The sequence below is a fragment of the Oncorhynchus tshawytscha genome, linkage group LG07 (assembly GCF_018296145.1).
Source record: "Oncorhynchus tshawytscha isolate Ot180627B linkage group LG07, Otsh_v2.0, whole genome shotgun sequence".
Lineage (NCBI taxonomy): Eukaryota > Metazoa > Chordata > Actinopteri > Salmoniformes > Salmonidae > Oncorhynchus > Oncorhynchus tshawytscha.
This window is the reverse complement of record NC_056435.1, coordinates 22,561,409-22,584,887: the sequence shown is the minus strand read 5'-3', so window position 1 is coordinate 22,584,887 and position 23,479 is coordinate 22,561,409. Positions and strand designations below refer to the sequence as shown.

The following is a 23,479-nucleotide window of genomic DNA, read 5'->3' as shown; positions in this document are numbered from 1 at the left end:
ATGTGAGAATGCTGTTCATTGACTACAGCTCAGCGTTCAACACCATAGTATCCACAAAGCTCATCACTAAGCTAAGGGCCCTGGGACTAAACACCTCCCTCTGCAACTGGATCCTGGACTTCCTGACGGGCCGCCCCCAGATGGTAAGGGTAGGCAACAACACATCAGGGGTGCGTGTTTAATCCCCTCCAGTAGTCTCTGTTTACCCACGACTTCGTGGTCATGCACGACTCCAACACCTTCATTAAGTTTGCTGACGACACAAGTGTTGAGGCCTGATCACCGACAATGACGAGACAGCCTATAGGGAGGAGTTCAGAGACCTGGCCGTGTGGTGCCAGGACAACAACCTCTCTCTTCTCTCTCTCAATGTGAGCAAGACAAAGAAGCTGATGTTGGACAATAGGAAAAGAAGGGCCGAATAGGCCCCCATTAACATCGACGTGGCTGAAGTGGAGCGGGTCGAGCATTTCAAGTTCTTTGGTGTCCACATCACTAATGAACTATTATGGTCCAAACACACCAAGACAGTTGTGAAGAGGGCACGACAACACCTTTTACACCTCAGGAGACTGAAAAGATATGGCATGGGTCCCCAGATCCTCAAAAAGTTTTACAGCCGCACCATCGAGAGCATCCTGACCGGTTGCATCACCGTCTGGTATGGCAACTGCTCAGCATCTGCCCTTAAGGCGCTACCGAGTGTAGTGCGTATGGCCGAGTACATCACAGGGACCGTGGTTCCTGACATCCAGGACCTATGTACAAGGTGATGAAAGCCTAAACATTTTCAAAAACTACAGTCACCCAAGTCATAGACTGTTGTCCCTGCTACCAGTCTCGGACCAAAAGACTCCTTAACAGCCTCTACCCCCAAGCCATAATACTGCTGAACAATTAATCAAATGGCCATCCAGACTATTTACATTAACCCCCGCCCTTTGTTTTTACACTTCAGCAACGTGCTGTTTATTATCTATGCATAGTCACTTTACAAATGACCTCGACTAACCTGTACCCCCCAAAAAAAAAAATTTGGGACTCATCAGACCAAAGGACAAATTTCCACTGGTATAATGTCAATTTCTTGTGTTTCTTGACCCATGCAAGTCTCTTCTTATTATTGGTGTCCTTTCGTAGTGGTTTCTTTGCAGCAACTATGAAGGCCTGATTCACGCAGTGTCCTCTGAACAATTGATGTTGGGATGTGTCTGTTACTTGAACTCTGTGAAACAATTATTTGGGCTGCAATCTGAGGTGCAGTTAACTCTAATGAACTTATCCTTTGCAGCAGAGGTAACTCTGGGTCTTCCTTTCCTGTGGTGGTCCTCATGAGAGACAGTTTGATCATAACACTTTATGGTTTTTGCGATTGCACTTGAAGAAACTTTCAAAGTTCTTGAAATGTTCCATATTGACTGACCTTTATGTCTTGAAGTAATGATGGACTGTCATTTCTTTTTGCTTTTTTGAGCTGTTCTTGCCATAATATAGACTTGGTCTTTCACCAATTAGAGCTATCTTCTGTATACCACCCCAACCTTGTCACAACACAACTGATTGGCTCAAATGCATTAAGAAATTCCACAAATTAAGTTAAGGCACACCTGTTAATTGAAATACATTCCAGGTGACTACCTCATGAAGCTGGTTGAGAGAATGCCAAGAGTGTGTAAAGATGTCATCAAGGCAAAGGGTGGCTACTTTGAAGAATCTCAAACATAAAATTTATTGATTTGTTTGACACTTTTTTGGTTACTACATGATTCCATATGTGTTATTTCATAGTTTTGATGTCGTCACTATTATTCTACAATGTAGAAAATAGTAAAAATAAAGAAAAACCCTTGAATGAGTAGGTGTCTAAACTTTTGACTGGTACTATATACACTGCCTAGGAAGTAGTGTTTGATTTGGGACTAACCCATGGTATTTGTCTGTCTGTGTGGTAGCTGAGGACGGTGACAGGGAATGAGTTCCTACTGCAGTCAGAGACAGATTCACTGATTAGAGAGTGGTTAAACACCATATAAAACACAGGAAATCACATTTTTGACTGCACTGGGCATTTTAGGCTCGAACACAATACCGTTTGCCAGCCGAGTGGACTTAGCACCTCTGAACAGAGTGCTGGCTGTAAATTTGCAAACCAAGCATGCTGAATGAACGGCAGATCAACATTCGGTGCGATGTGTGGTCGTTTAGGATTTACCCCTAAGTGATCTCATTCTCTAAGTGATCTCAGTCAGAGAGAGTGCAAGATAAAGAGAGCGAGAGAGAGAGAGAGAGAGAGAGAGAGAGAGAGAGAGAGAGAGAGAGAGAGAGAGAGAGAGAGAGAGAGAGAGAGAGAGACAGTCAGTGATCTTACCCTTGATGAGTCCTTTCTCCTGTAGGATCTGTAGTGGAGGTCTCTTCAGGATGAGTTTCTTCAATCTGCTCCGAACGCGCTTCCTCTCTGTGTTCTCCAGGTTGGATGCAGAGCGAGGGACTGCAGCAGGAGGGAGGGAAAGAATTAGAGAAGGGGGAGAGAGGGAGAACAAGAGAAAGAGAGGGAGGGAGTGCACCACCAGAGGAAGCACATGGTCAGCCACAGCACAAGAACAGCACCCTTGGAGCAGTGGATGGAGGAGAGACTCACGTGATGCTTTACACCCCCCTCGACTGTCCTCCTCGTCTCCACTCTGGTCCAACATCTCCACACTGCCCGCCTTCCTCAGAGAGTACATTAGGACATTCTCCAGAGGATTCTCACGGTTCTACACAGCAGAGAAGAGAATTTCAACTGGTGCCAGATGTCTTTGGTTTTTGATCGTAAAAAAGGACCCCCCCACACACAAACACACACAAAGTGAGACTCACCAGCCTATCGATTACACTCTGGATGGTGTTGAACCACTCTCTAATCAGTGAATCTGTCTCTGACTGCAGTAGGAACTCATTCCCTGTCACCGTCCTCAGCTACCACACAGACAGACAAATACCATGGGTTAGTCCCAAATCAAACACTACTTCCTAGGCAGTGTAGTACTTCTTGTAGTGTATGCTACGGCTCCCAAAAATTGTATTTCCATTCGGTCAATTCGGGAAATGAATTTAAATTGCAGTGAGAACGAATGGTGATTTTCAATTCTTAAAGTTACATTTAAGGCATATTGAATTGACTTGAAATGGCTCTAAGTCTGGCGCACACAGCTACAACACATACACAACTTCCTCTCAAGAGGAGGAAATAATGTTTTCTCACAGAAACATTTCAGTAGGACTAAAATATCCACATTTGACTTCCCCAAAATACAGGCTGAAATAAAGTGTCTTAAAAAATGTAATTTAAATTATATCCAAACATGAAAATGGTGGTTTGAGGGACATTGTGAAAGGTAGAGGAATGGGGATACGCTAGGAAAGTGACTCCCTCCCTTCCTACTCCCCTCCATCCCTCCCTCCTGGTGTGTATCTGACCTTGAAGACGTTCTTCTTGCTTGACAGATTGTTGGCCCACTGTAGCTGAGCTCCTCTTAAGTCTACACTGCTCTCTGGACAACTGTTCCCTGGTTTCTGGAGAGAAACACACACACAATCATTATTATGAGTGATATACTTTTCATCTGGGAACCCAGAACCACAACTGGCCAGCTACTAATTTTTTGTCTCTGTTGGATGATTATGAAACTCCAGAAGCTATTTTGAATACATTTTTTTGGTACTAGAGTTATTAAATACACATTGCGGGGAGTTACTGCTTTCAATGTTGGGCCAACATGTTGTTACAAGGTTTTTCATAAGACAGTGACGGTATATCATGAGAGACTAATATATTGTTAACTGAAGTTATCATGTTATAAAACAGTTGTGGGTTCATGTGTTTCAATGTGGATAACACTGTCTTACCCAGCTGGAGGGGGTCTGAGATTTGGGATCCTTGAAGAAAACCAGACTATTCCCAACCAGAACCACCCAGGATGGATTCCAGTTTTTCCTGAAACATACACCAAGTCACATGGTCAGGAAAGGCTCCTGGGATTGAGGAAAAACTCCATCTTATATGTAGAATTAACATCAATCCCTCCAAGATGAGCCTGTCTTACCTCAGCTTCCTGCCTCCCTCTGCTATCTTGGTCTTATTCAGCAGACCTGCCTTCTCCAGCTCCTGTGGATGGGCGAGATGGGGAGAGTTGATGGTGTTTTTGAGACATTAGAGTGATAGCTAACTAGCAGTGAGAACATTAGGGTCAGTGCAGACGTGGGACCATTGGGTGGGGGAGGAGGGTAGAGTGGGGCATGAGATAGTGGGGGCAGTAGCAGTGGGTGAGGCAGGTGGCGTTTGGAGACAGGGGACAACAGGGACAGTGGAGAAGAGACATGGAGGAGGAAGGTAGACGGTGTGATTCTCACTGGTGTGGAGCCGTCGTTGCTGTCTGGAGAGCTGGCTGGAGAGGGAGGCTCCACCACTACACTGGTCACAGGATAGGAGCAGTCTCTGCACTGCTGACCCAGCTAGGAACAACACATAAAGACTGTTACATCTAGACATATATAGTGTCTATGTGTGTATGCGTGTTTCTGCTTGCTTGTGTATATTAGTTTGAGTATGTGTGTACCACAGGAGGTTGGTGGCACCTTAATTGGGAAGGACAGGCTCGTGGTAATGGAGTGGAATAAGTGGAAGGGTATCAAATACATCAAACACATGATTTCCATATGTTTGATGCCATTCCATTTACTCCGTTCCAGCCATTATTATGAGGCCTCCTCCCCTCAGCAGCCTCCACTGGTGTGCACCCAGAGGCAACATGCCCATACGGGGCACAGGGGCACATGCCCCCTCAGATTTGTCCTGTAAAAAATACATAAATAATGTAATTTAAATGTGTTATTGTTGTTTCTCTGTTATACTACTAGCCACCTAGCAAAGTTGGCTTTAACTAGCCCAGATAGGTTCCTTATCTCCCAACCTCATAACTAGCTACCAATAAGACATGGCAATCAATCAAGTTAAAGTAGCTAGCTTGTCTAACTATCATAACTTGCATGTCTGCTGGCAAGGTCGGTAGACTTTAAAAAACCAAGCAATAACTAAATGTACTGAATAAGACTCACATTACTTTCAATACCCACATTTTTTTTTTATTACATAGAATTAAGCATAATGATAAAGGGTCTAGATTCCAGGAAAAAAGCAGCTTCAGGTTTGAAGTGCAAAATTCTCCTCTTTATGGACCAGGGGCATATCCCCCCTCCGGGCCAACCCAAAACCATCCACACATACTTAGTGGTCCCTCAGATTTTTGAGGTGCATGATGCCCCTCTGTGCGCCTGTGTTTTTCTGTTTATATGCTTATTCATGTGTGCATGTGTACGTGCATGTGTACGTGTGTGTACTGCAGCTGTGTGTGTGTGTGCGCACGCGTGTGTGTTTTCCTGCCTCTGTGCGTGCCTGTACAGTACCTTGCAGTTTTCAGGCAGTATCATAGATCGTGAGTGGCTGAGCTGCTCTGTCTCATGACGCAGTAGGGCCTCCTTGTCTCCTGTACTGAAGTCTGTTGTACTGATGGTGTCTGAGGATACTGCTCGCTGCATACTCTACAGGACACCAACACAGAGGGGAAGACAATTTATTCACTCTGGGTGTGCGTATCAGACAAAAAAAAAATGGAGACCTACAGTACTGGGTTAGGCACAGCATCAGCAAGAAAAGAAGACTCCCAAAACTGTCATACACTCCCAAGTGTACTGTGTGTATATTCGTTGTATTTGATTTACAGACTATCTTTTGCTATCCAGAACCTGCTTAAAGCCATTTGATATGGACCCTTCTCATAGTGCGTTTGGCAGCAGGTAGTTTAGCGGTTAAGAGTGTACCAACTAGGCGAAAAATCTGCTGATGTGCCCTTGAGCAAGGCACTTAACCCTAATTGCTCCTGTAAGTCGGTCTGGAGAAAAGCGTCTGCTAAATGACTTAAATGTAAAATGTTTGGCAGACACACACACACACACACACACACACACACACACACACACACCACACACACACCACACCACACACACACACACTGTTTCACTCCACTTCACATGGGCTGAGAGACAGGAGGCTGCTGCCACTGCCTATGACACACAAATCACAACCGTACGACATAAGCAGTGTCTGTCCCAAATGGCTCACTATTTTCTAAATAGTGCAATACTTTTGACCAGAACAACCGGATTGTGCCATAGAGATTAAAAATAAATACCCATCTTGATGTGTGCCATCTTTCCATGATGAGTGGTTGAGGATTTGTTTTGGAGCCAGATCTGCTAGATAAGGGTTCAGGCAAACAAGGCACCTGCCTCTATTCTCACTGTGAGGCAACATGTTGCAGTAACACTGGAGTGCAACATATCACCTGACATCACAAGATGACATTGTGTAACTGGATTCTTGATTGGTGTTATAAAGAGTATGTGAACACATAAGAATGCCTCAGACATTCTAAAGCCTGTTTGGCACCATGGCCCCATCTTAGCTTCAATTCCTGAACATCTGATCATTAGAATTGGAGAGGTCTTGTCACTCACTGCCTTATGTGCCAGAAGGTTTGAAGAGGATAACTAATTAAGACTGCTTGCTTCAGATAGCCCCAATAGGGGAATTAGTTTGTTTACTGTAGGTAATGTTGTTTTACACATCAACTGTACTTTGAGTTCCTTGTTTGATGTCAGGAAGTTATTTCCCCTGTAATCATCTATACATTACATTTAATTCAAATCTCACCTGTTCCAGCTCCCAGCCACTGTCAGGCTTCTGGCCAGTGAAGAGAAAGTCTGGAGATAGCTGGATGATAAGAAGAAGAAGAAGAAAAATACTTTATTGATCTATTTCCTTATAGTCCATGTATCTTTTGCTTTCACTACACAGGCATATTAAAACCAACACTGGCATATTAAAACCAACACTGGCCTATAATTGCCAACACATTAAGCAACACTTAAATGCATGAATACACATTTTTCTTTCCAAACATGTCAGTTGACTTGCCAGCACATCAAATTTCACCACTCATCCTGATATTGAAAAACAGGATGCAGATTGAACAGTAAGCAGAGCTTGCAAGCATACACACACAACTCACGCCAACGACTGACAGTTGAAACTTTTCTAATGAATGGCATGAGTGCTCTCCGTACCTCACCACAGTTCAGTAATAGTGAAAGCACAGATAGCATGGTCACCGTTTAAACCTAACGATCTGCTGATATGCATGCTGTCATAAAACTGGGACATACACACACACATGCAGGTATAGTCATAATGGTCAGTTATCTACGAACCGCGAAGATGACAGCACTAACATGAGCCTATATGCTAACTGATGACACATAACAGTAGTGCTGTCTTTCCAATCTCACACACAAATGTAGGGGAGTTACGACTCTTAACTTACAGACACTGTTATTCAGCTTGTAGACCTCGATCAGATGAAAGTCCAGATTAAAACAAAACTGATATGAAGTGTTCCCTTGTTAATCCATTTGAGAGTTAGTCCCCCCCACTGTCAGTTGGTTGTAGTAGCTTTCTGATACACACTTTTTTTTTTATATCTCAAACAAGGTAAATGCAACCCCAAACCCCAAACCACTTCTGCCCATATGTCCTTCTCTCGCTCACCAAACTTCCCCTTTCTATAAGGAAGCTAACACTATCAGCATCTACAATCGCTCTCACTCTGCACAACCAGGAAGCCATGTGCCAGACTAAGAGAGAGACATTATCGTATCAAAAATATAACACTAACATTACAACAGCACAGAGAGTTATTTTAGCTCCTGGAATTGAGTTCCTTGAATGCTCTTATCTTTATAGTTACCATGGTGACACTAGCAATATAGGTCAGTTGGGGTTGAAGTTAAATGAGATCCAGACACAATACTCTGTGGTTATTCCTGTAAGTACAGTGTAACAACTATTGTAATTGCTCATTGTTTACACTGTACAACCCCTACAAAAGAGTGATCTTAACCTGATCACTCTTTCGTCGCAGAGAATTTTCCTGCTGCATCAGGAAATTCAAATGAGCCTCATGAGTCCCTGAAAAATATCAGTTATCTTTCTCTCCATTCGGGAGGAATCGAGTCACTGGCATCAAGGCACGCTATCAAAATAATCAACAACCGTTGTTTTATATACAGTTGAAGTCGAAAGTTTACATACACCTTAGCCAAATACATTTAAACTCAGTTTTTCACAATTCCTGACATTTAATCCGAGTAAAAATTCCCTGTTTTAGGTCAGTTAGGGGCACCACTTTATTTTAAGACTGAAATGTCAGAATAATAGCAGAGAGAATGATTTATTTCAGCTTTTATTTCTTTCATCACATTCCCAGTGGGTCAGAAGTTTACATACACTCAATTAGTATTTGGAAGCATTGCCTTTAAATTGTTTGACTTGGGTCAAACATTTCGGGTAGCCTTCCACAAGCTTCCCACAGTAAGTTGGGTGAATTTTGGCCCATTCCTCCTGACAGAGCTGGTGTAACTGAGTCAGGTTTGTAGGCCTCCTTGTGCGCACACGCTTTTTCAGTTCTGCCGACACATGAGGTCAGGGCTTTGTGATGGCCACTACAATACCTTGACTTTATTGTCCTTAAGCCATTTTGTCACAACTTTGGAAGTATGCTTAGAGTCATTGCCCATTTGGAAGACCCATTTGCGACAAAGCGTTAACATCCTAATTACCATGGTAACCAGTCCACCTGGCCATGCTGCTGCTCCAGTTTCAACTTCCACCTGACTGTGCTGCTGCTCCAGTTTCAACTGTTCTGCCTTATTATTATTCGACCATGCTGGTCATTTATGAACATTTGAACATCTTGGCCATGTTCTGTTATAATCTCCACCCGGCACAGCCAGAAGAGGACTGGCCACCCCACATAGCCTGGTTCCTCTCTAGGTTTCTTCCTAGGTTTTGGCCTTTCTAGGGAGTTTTTCCTAGCCACCGTGCTTCTACACCTGCATTGCTTGCTGTTTGGGGTTTTAGGCTGGGTTTCTGTACAGCACTTTGAGATATCAGCTGATGTACGAAGGGCTATATAAATAAATTTGATTTGATTTGATTTGATCCTGACAGATGTCTGAAGATGTTGCTTCAATATATCCACATAATTTTCCTACCTCATGATGCCATCAATGTTGTGAAGTGTACCAGTCCCTCCTGCAGCAAAGCACCCCCACAGCATGATGCTGCCAACCCCATGCTTCACGGTTGGGATGGTGTTCTTTCGGCTTGCAAGCCTCCCCCGTTTTACTTCAAACATAACGATGGTCATCATGGCCAAATAGTTCTATTTTTGTTTCATTAGACCAGAGGACATTTCTCCAAAAAGTATGATCTTTGTCCCCATGTGCAGTTGCAAACCGTAGTCTGGCTTTTTTATGGCGGTTTTGGAGCAGTGGCTTCTTCCTTGCTGAGTGGCCTTTCAGGTTATGTTGATATAGGACTCATTTTACTGTGGATATAGATACTTTTGTACCTGTTTCCTCCATCTTCACAAGGTCCTTTGCTGTTGTTCTTTTGGGATTGATTTGCACTTTTTGCACCAAAGTACGTTCAACTCTAGGAGACAGAACGAATCTCTTTCCTGAACAGTTTGATGGCTGCATGGTCCCATGGTGTTTATACTTGCGTACTGTTGATTTACAGATGAACGTGGTACCTTCAGGAGTTTGGAAATTGCTCCCAAGGATGAACCAGACTTGTGGAAGTCTACAATTTTTTTTCTGAGGTCTTTGGCTGGTTTCTTTTCCTTTCCCGTGATGTCAAGCACAGAGGCACTGAGTTTACATCCACAGGTACACCTCCAATTGACTGAAATTATGTCAATTAGCCTATCAGAAGCTTCTAAAGCCATTACATAATTGTCTGGAATTACCCAAGCTGTTTAAAGGCACAGTCAACTTAGTGTATGTAAACTTCTGACCCACTGGAATTGTGATACCGTGAATTATAAGTTAAATAATCTGTCTGTAAACAATCATTTGTAAAATGACTTGTGTCGTGCACAAAGTAGATGTCCTAACCGACTTGCCAAAACTATAGTTTGTTAACAAGACATTTGTGGAGTGGTTGAAAAACGAGTTTTAATGACTCCAACCCAAGTGTATGTAAACCTCTGACTTCAACTGTAGCTTAATAACATAAGATAGATATTGGTCTCCACTAGGGCTCCGACAATGTCAAGTGTATGCTTAGGTCAAAATTGAGTTCAATGGTGGCCTGGGGTGGTTAACAGTTCGGGCTGCTGCCTTCAGCGCACATAAAGGCCTACCTTGTTGGCATAAGTTTGATTCCGGGCCACGCCTTTCTGTGTCAAGTATCTAAATGCCCCTGATTGACGAGATGTATTTACACATTTCAAACATGGACAGTTCAGGTATATTTTGATGAGAAATGACCATACCAGACACTTTTGGATAATGTAAAATAATAAAAAATAGGCTTCACCAACATCACTTTCCATTCATACAAATTGTTGGGTAAATTGGCACAGTAGATTTGTCGTGGTAAACGATTAGGTACTTTATTTCTATATTAGGCTATGGAATGCTTGTCAAATAGATAAATCACCCTTAGTCTGTTCAAAAAGGACTAAGTTGTTCCGGTTAGAGGTGACCAATAATGGTTGTTATTAAGATTAGCTGTGCAGGTACATTTTGCGTGTATTGCGATAATCTAGTGTCATCGATGGTTGCAATAGGCCCCTTGTTATTTTATTATATTACAATACATTCTGTAGGCTACCAGTTAGCCTATCCTACTGTATCTAGGGAGTTTTTCCTAGCCACCATGCTTCTACATCTGCATTGCTTGCTGTTTGGGGTTTTAGGCTGGGTTTCTGTATAGCACTTTGTGACATCGGCTGATGTAAAAAGGACTTTATAAATACATTTTATTGATTGATCCATTGTCACATAATGAAAGGTGTGAAAACCGATAATAGCCTACTGTTTGTGTTTCCCTGGCTGAGTTGATGAGCTGGTTTGTGCCATCAGTTGAATGACAGATGTAGGCCTACTGTAGAACAATACAGTTTTCCTCCAGTGTGGATGCTCGTCCACGTTTTATAGCTATGTATAATTTGTCAATATAGTTTTGGTCTTTGGTATGGATTGAAAGCCTGTATTGTGCGGCTTTAATATTTAATTTCATAAAGCTGACAGGATGTTTATGCATTTGAGCCTATCCAAAGACGATTTGTTGGGCTGAGACACTTTTCTTTTATGTAAAAATTACAAGACTATTGTTACAACCTGATCTGTTTCACCTGTCTTGTGCTTGTCCACACCCCCCACCAGGTGTCTCCCATTTGTTCCCGTTATTCCCTGTGTATTTATACCGGTGTCATCTGTCTGTCTGTTGCTAGCCAGTCTTGTCATGTCAAGTCAACCAGAGTGTTTTTCCATGCTCCTGTTTTTCCTAGTCTCTGTCTTTTCTAGTCCTTCTGGTTCTGACCCTTTCCCTGCCCTGACACTGTACCCGCCTGTCTGACCATTCAGCCTGCCCCGACCTCGAGCCTGCCTGCCGCCCTGTACCTTCTGGACCCTGACCTGGTTTTTGAACTTCTGCCTGTCCTTGACCTGCCTCTTGCCAGCCCCTTCTTTTTCAATAAATATCAGAGACTCGAACCATCTGCCTCCGGTGTCTGCATCTGGGTCTCGCCCTGTGTCGTTATAACTATTCATTTTACTTCTTGAAAACATTGAAATATAAATTAAATTAACCCTTTAAGCATGCAGCATTAATGTGTCAAAAAAAGAAGATCATCCATGAGTCAAATGGCAGGATTTGAACCCATGCCGACGCTGGCATACAGTGGGGCACAAAAGTATTTAGTGAGCCACCAATTGAGGATGACAATTGGTGGATGACTAAATACTTTTTTGCCCCACTGTATATGTGTGCCGGAGTCAGTGACTGTAACCGCTGGACACACAAGCACTGAGGAAACCTATAGTTTATTCTACATATTTGTTCTCCTTCAACATACAATAAAACAATTGACCTGATTTTTCCAGATGAAAAATACATCTACCCCCTACAAATACGTCAATGTATTATAATCCACATAAGAATTCACACAAGACGTTGTAGCCTACACATAGCCTCAGGCACAGACTGGGACAAGAATTCTGCCTTGGAAGTTTATCCACACCAGCCCATGTCACTGTGCACACCACCAACTCACACCCCCCTGGCAGGCAACCAGCTATACACACACACCGAACTTAGACACAGGTAGTAGTGCTGATACATAACATTGACAATAGAGTAAAGCGTTGCTAAACCATTTCTGTACCAATGACTGGTGAGACATGGTGGTTCTCCTCTTTTTTAACCAGCTCATGTTTAAAACAAATACGATATGTAAAAACCCCACTGAAGATACAACTCACCACTATAACTGTGCCTCTGCTCATCCCTGTTGTGCTGTCTATCTATCTCAGCATCTTCTCTGCAGTCAGTCAGTCAGTCTGCCTGCCTGCCTTATATGTTATAAAAGACAAACTAACAACTTAGGCAATATCGCAAATTAGTGTCTGTCATATGTTCCTCTGAATCAACACCTATCGGAATTGTTAGTTACTACAGGGCTCCAGAGTCCAGGCTAACATTTTTCACTGGTGCCATTAACTTTTACAGTTGGTGGCATCAACCCATGAGTAATAATTTGATGAAGTCATTCATGACGCTTTATTAAGAAATGTAATAAATAGGCTACCGAGGTCTTCAAGAAATACCTGGTTTCATCTAACACGTCCAAGAAGGAATCCATCACTCAAGATATTTTGATGTGCAACCTCATCCAGTGATTGTCATGAATTTTAGGATTGACAATTATTGACTATTGTTGCTATATTTTACGGTTAAAATAGGACTCCAGAATTATATTTTTGTTTGTTTTGTTCAATAGATATGAATGACATACATCTTATGTGCACTAACTAATATCATAGGCTAATTATTTTGAGGTCAACACCTGAGGAAGTTTAAACTCAAACACATTAACTTAATTACTATCTCTAAATATTATAGGCTACCCTCTGCTAGTAGCCATGTATTCATCCAACATTAAATGTAATGTCCTAAAGAAATAAAGAAAGGCTACTACCGATGAGACCTATAGGCCTACGCCCTTGCAATGGCTGGTGTGCATTTCCATATCTCAAAGCCATATCATATCTTGGTTGTATATAGTTGGTATTAAGCTGAATATTGAGAGATGAGAAATAAAAATTGTACCTACAGAAAGCTGAGACCCTCCTCTTTTTGACAGTGAGAAGGGGACGAAGCTTCCAATTCTGTGTTTTTCCCAAAATTACATTTTGAAATGTTATGCGCTCAGAATGCATTTTTCTCGAGTGCTTGGGGGTAGAGGAGAGTGGCTTGCTCATCACAGCGGAAGAGGCAGACCTTTCATTACAGGAATCATAAGGATAATGCACTTTACTGTTGACCAAATCATGGTTTTAGCAGCCTCAAAAATATTACATTTTGAGTAAGGTGACAATGTAGAATGTGCTAATTCTATGTTTATAGGCATCCTTTTAATATTTTACAATCCATGTTCATGGCTGTCTAATAGATGACAGTCGGAGCAGGTCTCTTTGCTGATGTCCCGTTTGACTTTGAATGCAAGTTTGCTTGACCTCAGCTCATCCTATCAGAAAACCGTGCCGTACTTTGCCCACTGACCTAGAAGGGTTTTCTGATCAGCCAATGGCTCATTATAGATTAGAATAACATGGGCCGATGGCCATGTCAACTTTTTCATATTTCTTTAAATATATATATATATATATATATATTAATTGTGTGTGTCAATTTCGGTCAGCCCACCCAACTAAAAAATGGTCCAGCCCATTTGGCATTTGCCTGAATTGCTAGATGGCCAATGCGCCCTTACATAAAGTAGAATGTAGGTAAGGTGTGCATTGTATACACCACTTCCAGCTGCTCCCTAGTGGTGATTCTAAATATTTGTTTAGATATTAAAATCTTTAAAAAAAAATGTATCAGTTGTTTTATTATGTATTCAATAGGCAGAATTAATTATTGGTGGCCTCAGTGCCTGTGTGTTCCAGCGGTTACAGCTAGTGGAGTAGGCAAAGGTTTGAATCCGGCCCACAGCCCTTTGACTAACCCTTCCCTATCTTGCCTGTTTTTCCAACACTTTTCCATCTCTTCAATAAAAGCGAAACAATTACAAAAGGACTGCCCTAAATCCTTAAAAAATACTTAAAAGAAATAATAAATCATTGGACAAATAACAATTAGATTGTTAGCACACGTCCAACATAACATATGATTATAAGTAATACAAGGTAGGCTAAATTGATTAAAAGAACATGCACAGACCTAGAAAGCAACAATAGCCAGGTAACACAAACAATCGCCTATTATTGTTTTTCACACCTTTCATTATGTGCCTGGTTCCCAGACGGCGTTCCAATTCAGCCCAAACGTGTTCGATGGAGTTGAGGTCAGGGCTCTGTGCAGGCCAGTCAAGTTCTTCCAAATCGATCCCGACAAACATTTCTGTATGGACATTGCTTTGTGCACGAGGGCATTGTCATGCTAAACAGGAAAGGTGTGTGGCTGAAATAGCAGAATCCACTAATTTGAAGGGGTGTCCACATACTTTTGTATATACAGTGTATGTTCGCCCTCTGGTTGGTATTATCATCGGAACAACTTAGTCCTTTTTGAACAAACTAAGAGCAATTTATCTATTTGACGAGCATTCCTCATTTACCACAGGAAATCCACTGTTGCAATTTATCCGACACTTTGTATGAATGGAAACTATTGTTGGTGACATACTGTTACAATTTAATTTTTTTGCTATTTATGTTATCCATTAAATACAACTGTCTTTAAAATAAAAATGTCTGTAATGGTAATTTTTTATCTAGATCGGGATGAAAGTCGCCAGGAAGCATTGCGGTTAGAGAGTTGGCGCCAGTAACCGAAAGGTCTCTGGTTTGAATACCCAAGCCGACAAGGTGAACAATCTGTCAATCTGTCTTAAACCTAATTTGCTCCAGGGCTGCCTTACTATGATGGCTGACCTGTAAAACAACACATTTCACTGCACCTATCTGAGACTGCCCATTTTTTTTAAATGTACAACTAAATCAAGTCAATTGGGGGGATTTAGTTATTTTTGCCAGAAGGGCATGGGCCGGAATCAAAGCCACACAGACAAGGCCTATATGTGCATGCTGAAGGCAGCTGTTCTAATTGCTAGACCACCCCAGGCCTCAATTGAACTAACCTTAGGATCGCTAGAAACCTTAAGATGTCCTCTGATGGCCCTCATCAGCTCAGCCAGGGAAACACAAACTGTAGGCTATTATGGGGTTTCACACCTTTCATTATGTGACAATGGATAGAGTAAAACGGGGACCCTAAAGAATATGGATAAGTATGGCCCCACTGGTCCAAATGACTTGACTGCCCCCGCATGCAGAGAAAGAGAACTGCGTGTTTTCGATTAAAGTATAAATCACAAATCACAAGGCTCATTTGAATTCCCTGATGTGCAGGAACATATTCCGCAAAAAAAAAGACTCATCAAATGAAGATCGGACATCTGTATATTAAGTGCCTTTTGGGTCAGAGCTTGTTTCTGGATGGGGCCAAAGTGTTACCAAGACAACTTGTGGAGTCTTGGTGCCTTGTCTATCCATACAGCTCTGCTTGAGTGTTTAAGGCCTGCGAGACTCTCACTGTCTGCATTATATTATTAAGTAAATAAAGAAGTACATGGTGAAACTAGGAGGATGTACAGTAGACTAGTTAATAATCCCTTTTTAAAAAAATGTAGTCTCTCTAACACTAATCTGGAACATGAGGTGTTATTCTGGCTCTGAGCCCTAGATGGGCCTACATTCAAAAATGGTCAGAGTAGGAGTGCCGATCTAGGATGTTTTTCATTATGATCTAAATAGGAAAAACTGATCCTAGATCAGCACCCCTATTCTGTTACTCTGCTTCTGAGCAATGCTGTCTGGGACGAGACGGCCTACACTGGCGACCAGGAAGTATGGTAGAGTGATTTTCATAGAAATAGAATAACAAGTGACATTAATAAGGGATCATATATTTCACCTACATCGACTAACCGGTGCCCCAGCACATTGACTCTGTACAGGTACCCCTTGTACATAGTCTCGCTATTGTTATTTTACTGCTGCTCTATAATTATTTGTTACTTTTATTTTTGACTTATCTATTTTTTACTCAACACTTATTTTGTCTTAAAACGGCATTGTTGGTTAAAGGCTTGTAAGTAAGCAATTCACTGTAAGGTGAAAAGTGACAAATGTGACAAATACAATTTGATTGGATTCACCTGGTCAGCCAATGTCATGGGAAGAGCAGGTGCTCTTAATGTTCTGTATACTCAGTGTATGTCTAGGTAATTATACTGTAGTAGGGTTGAGTGACACTAACTTAGCCAGCTGTATATGGAGATACTTATCTGTGTAATGATTCTGTGATAACGAAATCTTGTGTGTGTAGCTAGAATACTCTAGCAGGAAATAGGGTAGAGTGGCATTAAGCCAGTCAAAAGTACATCTCTGTGTATTGATACTGTGATGCTCTGATTCTGTGATGATAACATAGCTATGTGACAAGATAACACATCCTCAGGGATACAGTACACCACTTCTCCTCTGAAGCCTCTGGGTGTCTTCAGGCATACTGCTATAGGCCACAAGAAATCAAATGAAGATCATTACCCTGTGCATGCCATACATGCAGTTGAAATTGCTACCATTTGTATAGACATTAGGACAGATACTGTGTGACAGGAAACAGAGCCTGTAGGTGGGCCTACCCTGTGCATGTTGCCATTTCCTGTGCCTGGGATGGGTAATGACAGGTTGTTGGTGTCCTGTGGAAATGTCTGTGGTTGCATCGGACTAGCCTATAGCAGGGAAGAGAGTATAGGTGTTAGTTTCAATGTACATCTGTCCCACCATTTTTAATTGCTAGCAATACTAACATCAGTGTTGATAGATAGACTCTATTGTCCAAAAAATAGTACTGTTTAACAATAAGTGGGCTGTTCTAATTAACATAAGACCCTACTTTCTATTATGTCTGTTACCCAGCTGGGAGTCCGTTCGCGGGCTCTGCGGGGGGGTTTCCAAGACCTCTCCTTGGTAACGGTGTTTGCATAGAAACATCGCCCTGTGCTGGGGTCCGAGTACTGCTCCCATAGGTCCAGCACCTGCAGAGCCACAATGGAAATAAGTGTATTACTTTTTTGTGTCATCCTCTATGATATCATGTATGCACGTTGTGTTGGCTATGTGATTTAAAAAAAAAATGGTTTGAAAGGAACTCACTCAAACCTAAAAACATATTAGTAAGCCTATTTTAGGTTAAAAAAACAATGTTTTTTGCCTCCATCAGAATCAAATGGTGAAATAAACAAACAAAATTAACCTGTAGTGGTCGCTGACCGGGGGCAGGACTGGGGGGTTCTTCTTGGCTCCTCCTCTTTACCTGATGTAGGGCAGAGTAGAGAGGAGAACCCGTCCACATCAACATGAAAACGTGGCTTATAGAAAACCTTAAGGTCACCAATGTCTACTAACTCTAGTGAATGGGTACATAATGTAATGTAGGATATAGGAAGCCATATATTGCACTAAAATAGATTGAAAAGTAAAGAACATCATATGGAAAATAATCTTTCCATGAAAGCTATAGTGATGATGCTATAGTGATGAAGCTATAGTGATGATGAGGCTATAGTGATGAAGCTATAGTGATGATGAGGCTAGGCTACCTGGGGTGGCAGAGCACCGAAAGGTTGCAAGATCGATTCCCTGAGCTGGTAAAGGTAAAAAATCTGTTGTTCAACCCTTGAACAAGATGGTTAACCCACTGTTCCTAGGCCATCATTGAAAATAAGAATTTGTTCTTAACTGCCTTGCCTGGTAAAATAAAAAAAAATACAATGCAGCTTTACCCCCCAATGTTACATAACTATAGTCTTTCTACTAATGATGGCTGAGTGGCATTTGCAACCTATAGATTACACCAGTGTTTCCTAAACTAGGGGGATTTGAAAATGGGGTTATGTCAGAAGCCACTAGACGCATTTGTAATAAACAGAGCAGTTTCAGTTTTCTTCCTACAGATGTGGCTCTATCTTTTGAACCGTTTAAGCTACAAAATATTATGACCACATCACTTAAAGATAATGCACTTGTTCCTGAGAGTCTTATCTGTCTGTTTCCCTCTACAATGCCCACAAGCCGTACAGGACTCATTAGAACAGAATGGACAAGACCAGGCACCAGTGGCTACCCGTCATTCATGTTTTGAGCCCCACATTTTTTAGGTGGGGATGCTTGTCACATTTTTTTAGGGGGGCTTTCCTGTTTTGCATGTTATTTTGGCATTACTTCATGTCACATGTCAGTTTGGAAACAATGTAAATAATATATATATCATTGAGTTAATAAAGCCATGGAATCTGGATGAGCCAACACGGGAGCCGAAGTCAACAGAGCCTTCAGGTGACCACTGCAACCGCACCGGTCCCCCCTTCAGCAGAGAAGTAATGGGAGCTGCCACCTGACCAAAACCCCGGATAAACCTCCGGTAGTAGTTTGCAAACCCTAGAAACTGCTGCACTTCCTTTTCCCGTGGTGGGAGTCGGCCAATTACGTACGGCTGAAATGCGGTCACTCTCCATCTCCACCCCTGACGTGGAAATGCGGTACCCTAGGAAGGAGATGGACTGTTGGAAGAACAGACATTTATCAGCCTTGAAGTACAGGTCATGTTCCAACAGTCTACCAAGCACCCTGCGCACCAGGGACACATGCTCGACGTGGATATGCGGTACCCTAGGAAGGAGATGGACTGTTGGAAGAACAGACATTTATCAGCCTTGAAGTACAGGTCATGTTCCAACAGTCTACCAAGCACCCTGCGCACCAGGGACACATGCTCGTGGATATGCGGACCCTAGGAAGGAGATGGGATATGTCATGTTCCAACAGTCTACCAAGCACCCTAGGAAGGAGATGGACTGTTGGAAGAACAGACATTTATCAGCCTTGAAGTACAGGTCATGTTCCAACAGTCTACCAAGCACCCTGCACACCAGGGACACATGCTCGACGTGGATATGCGGTACCCTAGGAAGGAGATGGACTGTTGGAAGAACAGACATTTATCAGCCTTGAAGTACAGGTCATGTTCCAACAGTCTACCAAGCACCCTGCGCACCAGGGACACATGCTCGGCGCATGTAGCGGAGTATATCAGGATATCATCGATATACACCACTACACTCTGCCCGTGCAGGTCCCGGAAAATCTCGTCAACAAATGCCTGGAAGACTGATGGAGCATTCATCAACCCGTACGGCATGATGAGGTACTCATAGTGCCCTGAGGTGGTTCTAAATGCCATCTTCCACTCGTCCCCCTCCCAGATACACACCAGGTTGTAAGCGCTCCTGAGATCCAATTTTGTGAAGAAGCGCGCCCCGTGCATTGACTCGGTGGTACTGGCGATGAGAGGCAGCGGGTAGCTGAACCTCACAGTAATCTGATTGATACCTCTATAGTCAATACACGGGCGCAGACCTCCATCCTTCTTCTTCACAAAAAAAAACTAGAGGAGGCAGGTGAAGTGGAGGGCTGAATGTATCCCTTCCCAAGGGATTCGGAGACATATGTTTCCATAGCCGCCGTCCCAAAGGAGACGGGTGGACGGTCGCCAGGTGAGCTCCAGCTGGATTAGGAACCCCTGGCATCCGGCACCCGTCCCATCATACTCCCTCGGGAGCACGAACCGAATCCCGCTGGGACCGGGTGAAGAAGGGGTGGACAGTGGGGCCTGCTGTAGTGGGGCTGATGTATGTGCTGGACGACCTCTTCCTCTCCTGCTGACTCCATTTATGGTGAGGGATTCTGTAAAGGTCCTGTGTGTAGCTGGTGTAGAGAGTCAGGCGCAGGACAGCAGATATGAGTAAACAACGTACTTTACTCAAAATGTCAAAAAATACTAAGCCACATGGCGAGCCCACAAAAGCGGACCGATGTACAATAAACAATCACTCACAAACACAACATGGGGAACAGAGGGTTAAATAATAAACAAGTAATTGGGTGAGTGAAGCCAGGTGTGTAAGACAAAGACAGAACAAATGGAAAATTAAAGTGGATCGGCAGCGGCTAGAAAGCCGGTGACGTCAACCGCAGAACGCTGCCCGAACAAGGAGGGGGACCGACTTCGGCGGAAGTCGTGACAACCCAATTAAAAAATAAACATTGGCCATTGATTACATCACCTTTTTTTACATGGTGGAGTCACAATTTTTTTTAAATATCAAAACAGGGTCACGGGCCAAAACATTTCGGAAACTCCTGGATTATACTGTATAAGACACGCACGCGCACGGACACACACGGACACATAAGACTGCTGTGTCAGTAGTGTACTCCAGGGGAATGCACTGAGGTCTAACATTCTGAGCACTGAGGACAAACTAGTTTTTAATAAATAAACTAGTTTTGTAATAGCACGTAATACTGCATCTCTATAAATACTAAAAATATCAAGAGAGAGGCTGGATTCATGTTCAATTACAAAACAGAAAGGAAAACATCGCACACTGCTGCTCATGCTCCCAGGTGATATTTATTAAGAACGTTTCGACCCTTAGGTCTTCATCAGGCATCCATATCCCAGGTGGGGGTGGAAGGTCCTATATATAGGGGCAGTACTCAGTGACATCACTTCCTGAAACAGGAGGTAACATATTTTAATTTATAACGTAGTTTCACAATGTAAACATTATACCAATCAAAATATATATATATTTTTTTACATATTGAAACTATAAAAATGGTTTACAGTCAAACTCCTCATTAAGGCCAAGAAGAGACAGTGTGTTGAGCCTGTGGATCCAGAAAGATTCCCATTCGAAGAAGTTTCCTCTCAATGTCACCTCCCCTGCGTGACAGCTTGACCATTTCTATTCCAATGTATCGCAGAGAGCTAATAGGATGTCCAGCTTGTACAAAATGAGCAGCAACCTGATTTTTTTCAAGTACAAAACAATGTCATTGTTCACTGAACTGTGCATGTTTAAATGCATGTTTACGCAACAATCCTTTTGTGTGTGTGCGTGTGTTTCCTGTTTCTTAATCTGTCGTGCACTGGGGGTAAAGGAAATGACTGTGGTTTCATGGCAATGACGTGTGTCACTGCTGTTTTACCTTCAATTGACAGGAAACACCTAAATCTGACTCCAACCTAGGATTGCAGAGGATGGGTATATTACTGGAATCTTTCTAAGTTTACCAGTATACTGGTAACTTTCAGGTTTTTTGTGGAATTTTATGAGAGGACATCTAGTGGCCTTTTGGTGTGCTTCAGATTATCACAGGTGTCTTATCTCTGGAACTCTGTGTGGCCTTATCACATGTAAAATATTTAAAATAATCAAATAATATATTTTTTTAATTGAGAAAAGAAATTACAAAGCTATAAAACATTTTCCTAAATATAAACCATCAACTTGAATACAATGATGGGTTTTAGCATGAAATATCCTTTACACACGTATTTATTTTACTATGTCAATATGTCTTGTAAATGTTTTGATGCCTGCCCCTGACCCTGAGCCTGCCCTCCGTCCTGCACCTTTTCCCCGCCTCTGGATTACCGACCTCTGCCTGAACCGACCCTGAGCCTGCCTGCCATCCTGTACCTTTCCCCCACTACTCTGGTTATCGACCCCTGCCTGCCTTGACCTGTCGTTTGCGTCCCCTGTTGCTGTAATGAACATTGTTACTCCGACAAAGTCTGCATCTGGGTCTTACCTTCAAACTCAAACCTGAAAGTACGAACTGGCCATGACTAACCCAGCAGACCCGGGCCAGCTGCGCGATGCCATATCCTCCCAAGGAGCCACCATCGGGAGGCACAAGGAACTGCTTCGTGGCATTATGGAGGGGGACCAAACGTTGGCTGAATGACATGACCGGGCATTGGGCAGTTTGCTGGAGCAGTTCCGTGGGTTGTCTAGGAGGCAATCTACCACGGTGCTAACCCCACAGCCCCTCAGTAGCCCAGCTGATAGCAGCTCCGTCTCATCGCCCACTCGGCCTTCTCGGGAGCCCCGTTTACCCAACCCGGAACGCTTCAATGGAGAGTTTAGCACCTGTCGGGCATTTCTAGCTCAGTGTGCCCTCTTTTTCGAGCTCCAAAATACCTCTCATGACACTGATATCAAATCAAATTTTATTTGTCACATACACATGGTTAGCAGATGTTAATGCGAGTGTAGCGAAATGCTTGTGCTTCTAGTTCCGACAATGCAGTAATAACGAGCAAGTAATCTAACTAACAATTCCAAAAAAAAACTACTGTCTTATACACAGTGTAAGGGGATAAAGAATATGTACATAAGGATATATGAATGAGTGATGGTACAGAGCAGCATAGGCAAGATACAGTAGATGGTATCGAGTACAGTATATACATATGAGATGAGTATGTAAACAAAGTGGCTAGTGATACATGTATTACATAAGGATGCAGTCGATGATAGAGTACAGTATATACATATGCATATGAGATGAATAATGTAGGGTAAGTAACATTATATAAGGTAGCATTGTTTAAAGTGGCTAGTGAAATATTTACATCATTTCCCATCAATTCCCATTATTAAAGTGGCTGGAGTTGAGTCAGTGTCAGTGTCAGTGTGTTGGCAGCAGCCACTCAATGTTAGTGGTGGCTGTTTAACAGTCTGATGGCCTTGAGATAGAAGCTGTTTTTCAGTCTCTCGGTCCCAGCTTTGATGCACCTGTACTGACCTCGCCTTCTGGATGATAGCGGGGTGAACAGGCAGTGGCTCAGGTGGTTGATGTCCTTGATGATCTTTATGGCCTTCCTGTAACATCGGGTGGTGTAGGTGTCCTGGAGGGCAGGTAGTTTGCCCCCGGTGATGCGTTGTGCAGACCTCACTACCCTCTGGAGAGCCTTACGGTTGTGGGCGGAGCAGTTGCCATACCAGGCGGTGATACAGCCCGCCAGGATGCTCTCGATTGTGCATCTGTAGAAGTTTGTGAGTGCTTTTGGTGACAAGCCAAATTTCTTCAGCCTCCTGAGGTTGAAGAGGCGCTGCTGCGCCTTCTTCACGATGCTGTCTGTGTGAGTGGACCAATTCAGTTTGTCTGTGATGTGTATGCCGAGGAACTTAAAACTTGCTACCCTCTCCACTACTGTTCCATCGTTGTGGATAGGGGGGTGTTCCCTCTGCTGTTTCCTGAAGTCCACAATCATCTCCTTAGTTTTGTTGACGTTGAGTGTGAGGTTATTTTCCTGACACCACACTCCGAGGGCCCTCACCTCCTCCCTGTAGGCCGTCTCGTCGTTGTTGGTAATCAAGCCTAC

General features: G+C 42.9%; 1 protein-coding gene across 4 annotated transcripts in view; it reads right to left on the bottom strand.

Moving 5' to 3' along the window:
- Positions 1-23,479, bottom strand: part of LOC112254145 (Rho GTPase activating protein 9) — a 59,283-nt gene that overhangs the window by 9,826 nt on the left and 25,978 nt on the right. For all 4 annotated transcript variants that reach the window (XM_024426424.2, XM_024426422.2, XM_024426421.2 and 1 more), the window contains 12 exons: positions 17,495-17,554; positions 17,154-17,276; positions 16,881-16,970; positions 6,752-6,811; positions 5,446-5,580; positions 4,393-4,494; positions 4,086-4,147; positions 3,889-3,976; positions 3,460-3,555; positions 2,860-2,958; positions 2,639-2,756; positions 2,369-2,488 (listed from right to left, as the gene is read on the bottom strand). In XM_024426424.2, the coding sequence (XP_024282192.1) occupies positions 2,369-2,488; positions 2,639-2,756; positions 2,860-2,958; positions 3,460-3,555; positions 3,889-3,976; positions 4,086-4,147; positions 4,393-4,494; positions 5,446-5,580; positions 6,752-6,811; positions 16,881-16,970; positions 17,154-17,276; positions 17,495-17,554 (1,153 nt within the window). The remainder of the gene's footprint in view (positions 1-2,368; positions 2,489-2,638; positions 2,757-2,859; positions 2,959-3,459; positions 3,556-3,888; positions 3,977-4,085; positions 4,148-4,392; positions 4,495-5,445; positions 5,581-6,751; positions 6,812-16,880; positions 16,971-17,153; positions 17,277-17,494; positions 17,555-23,479) is intronic.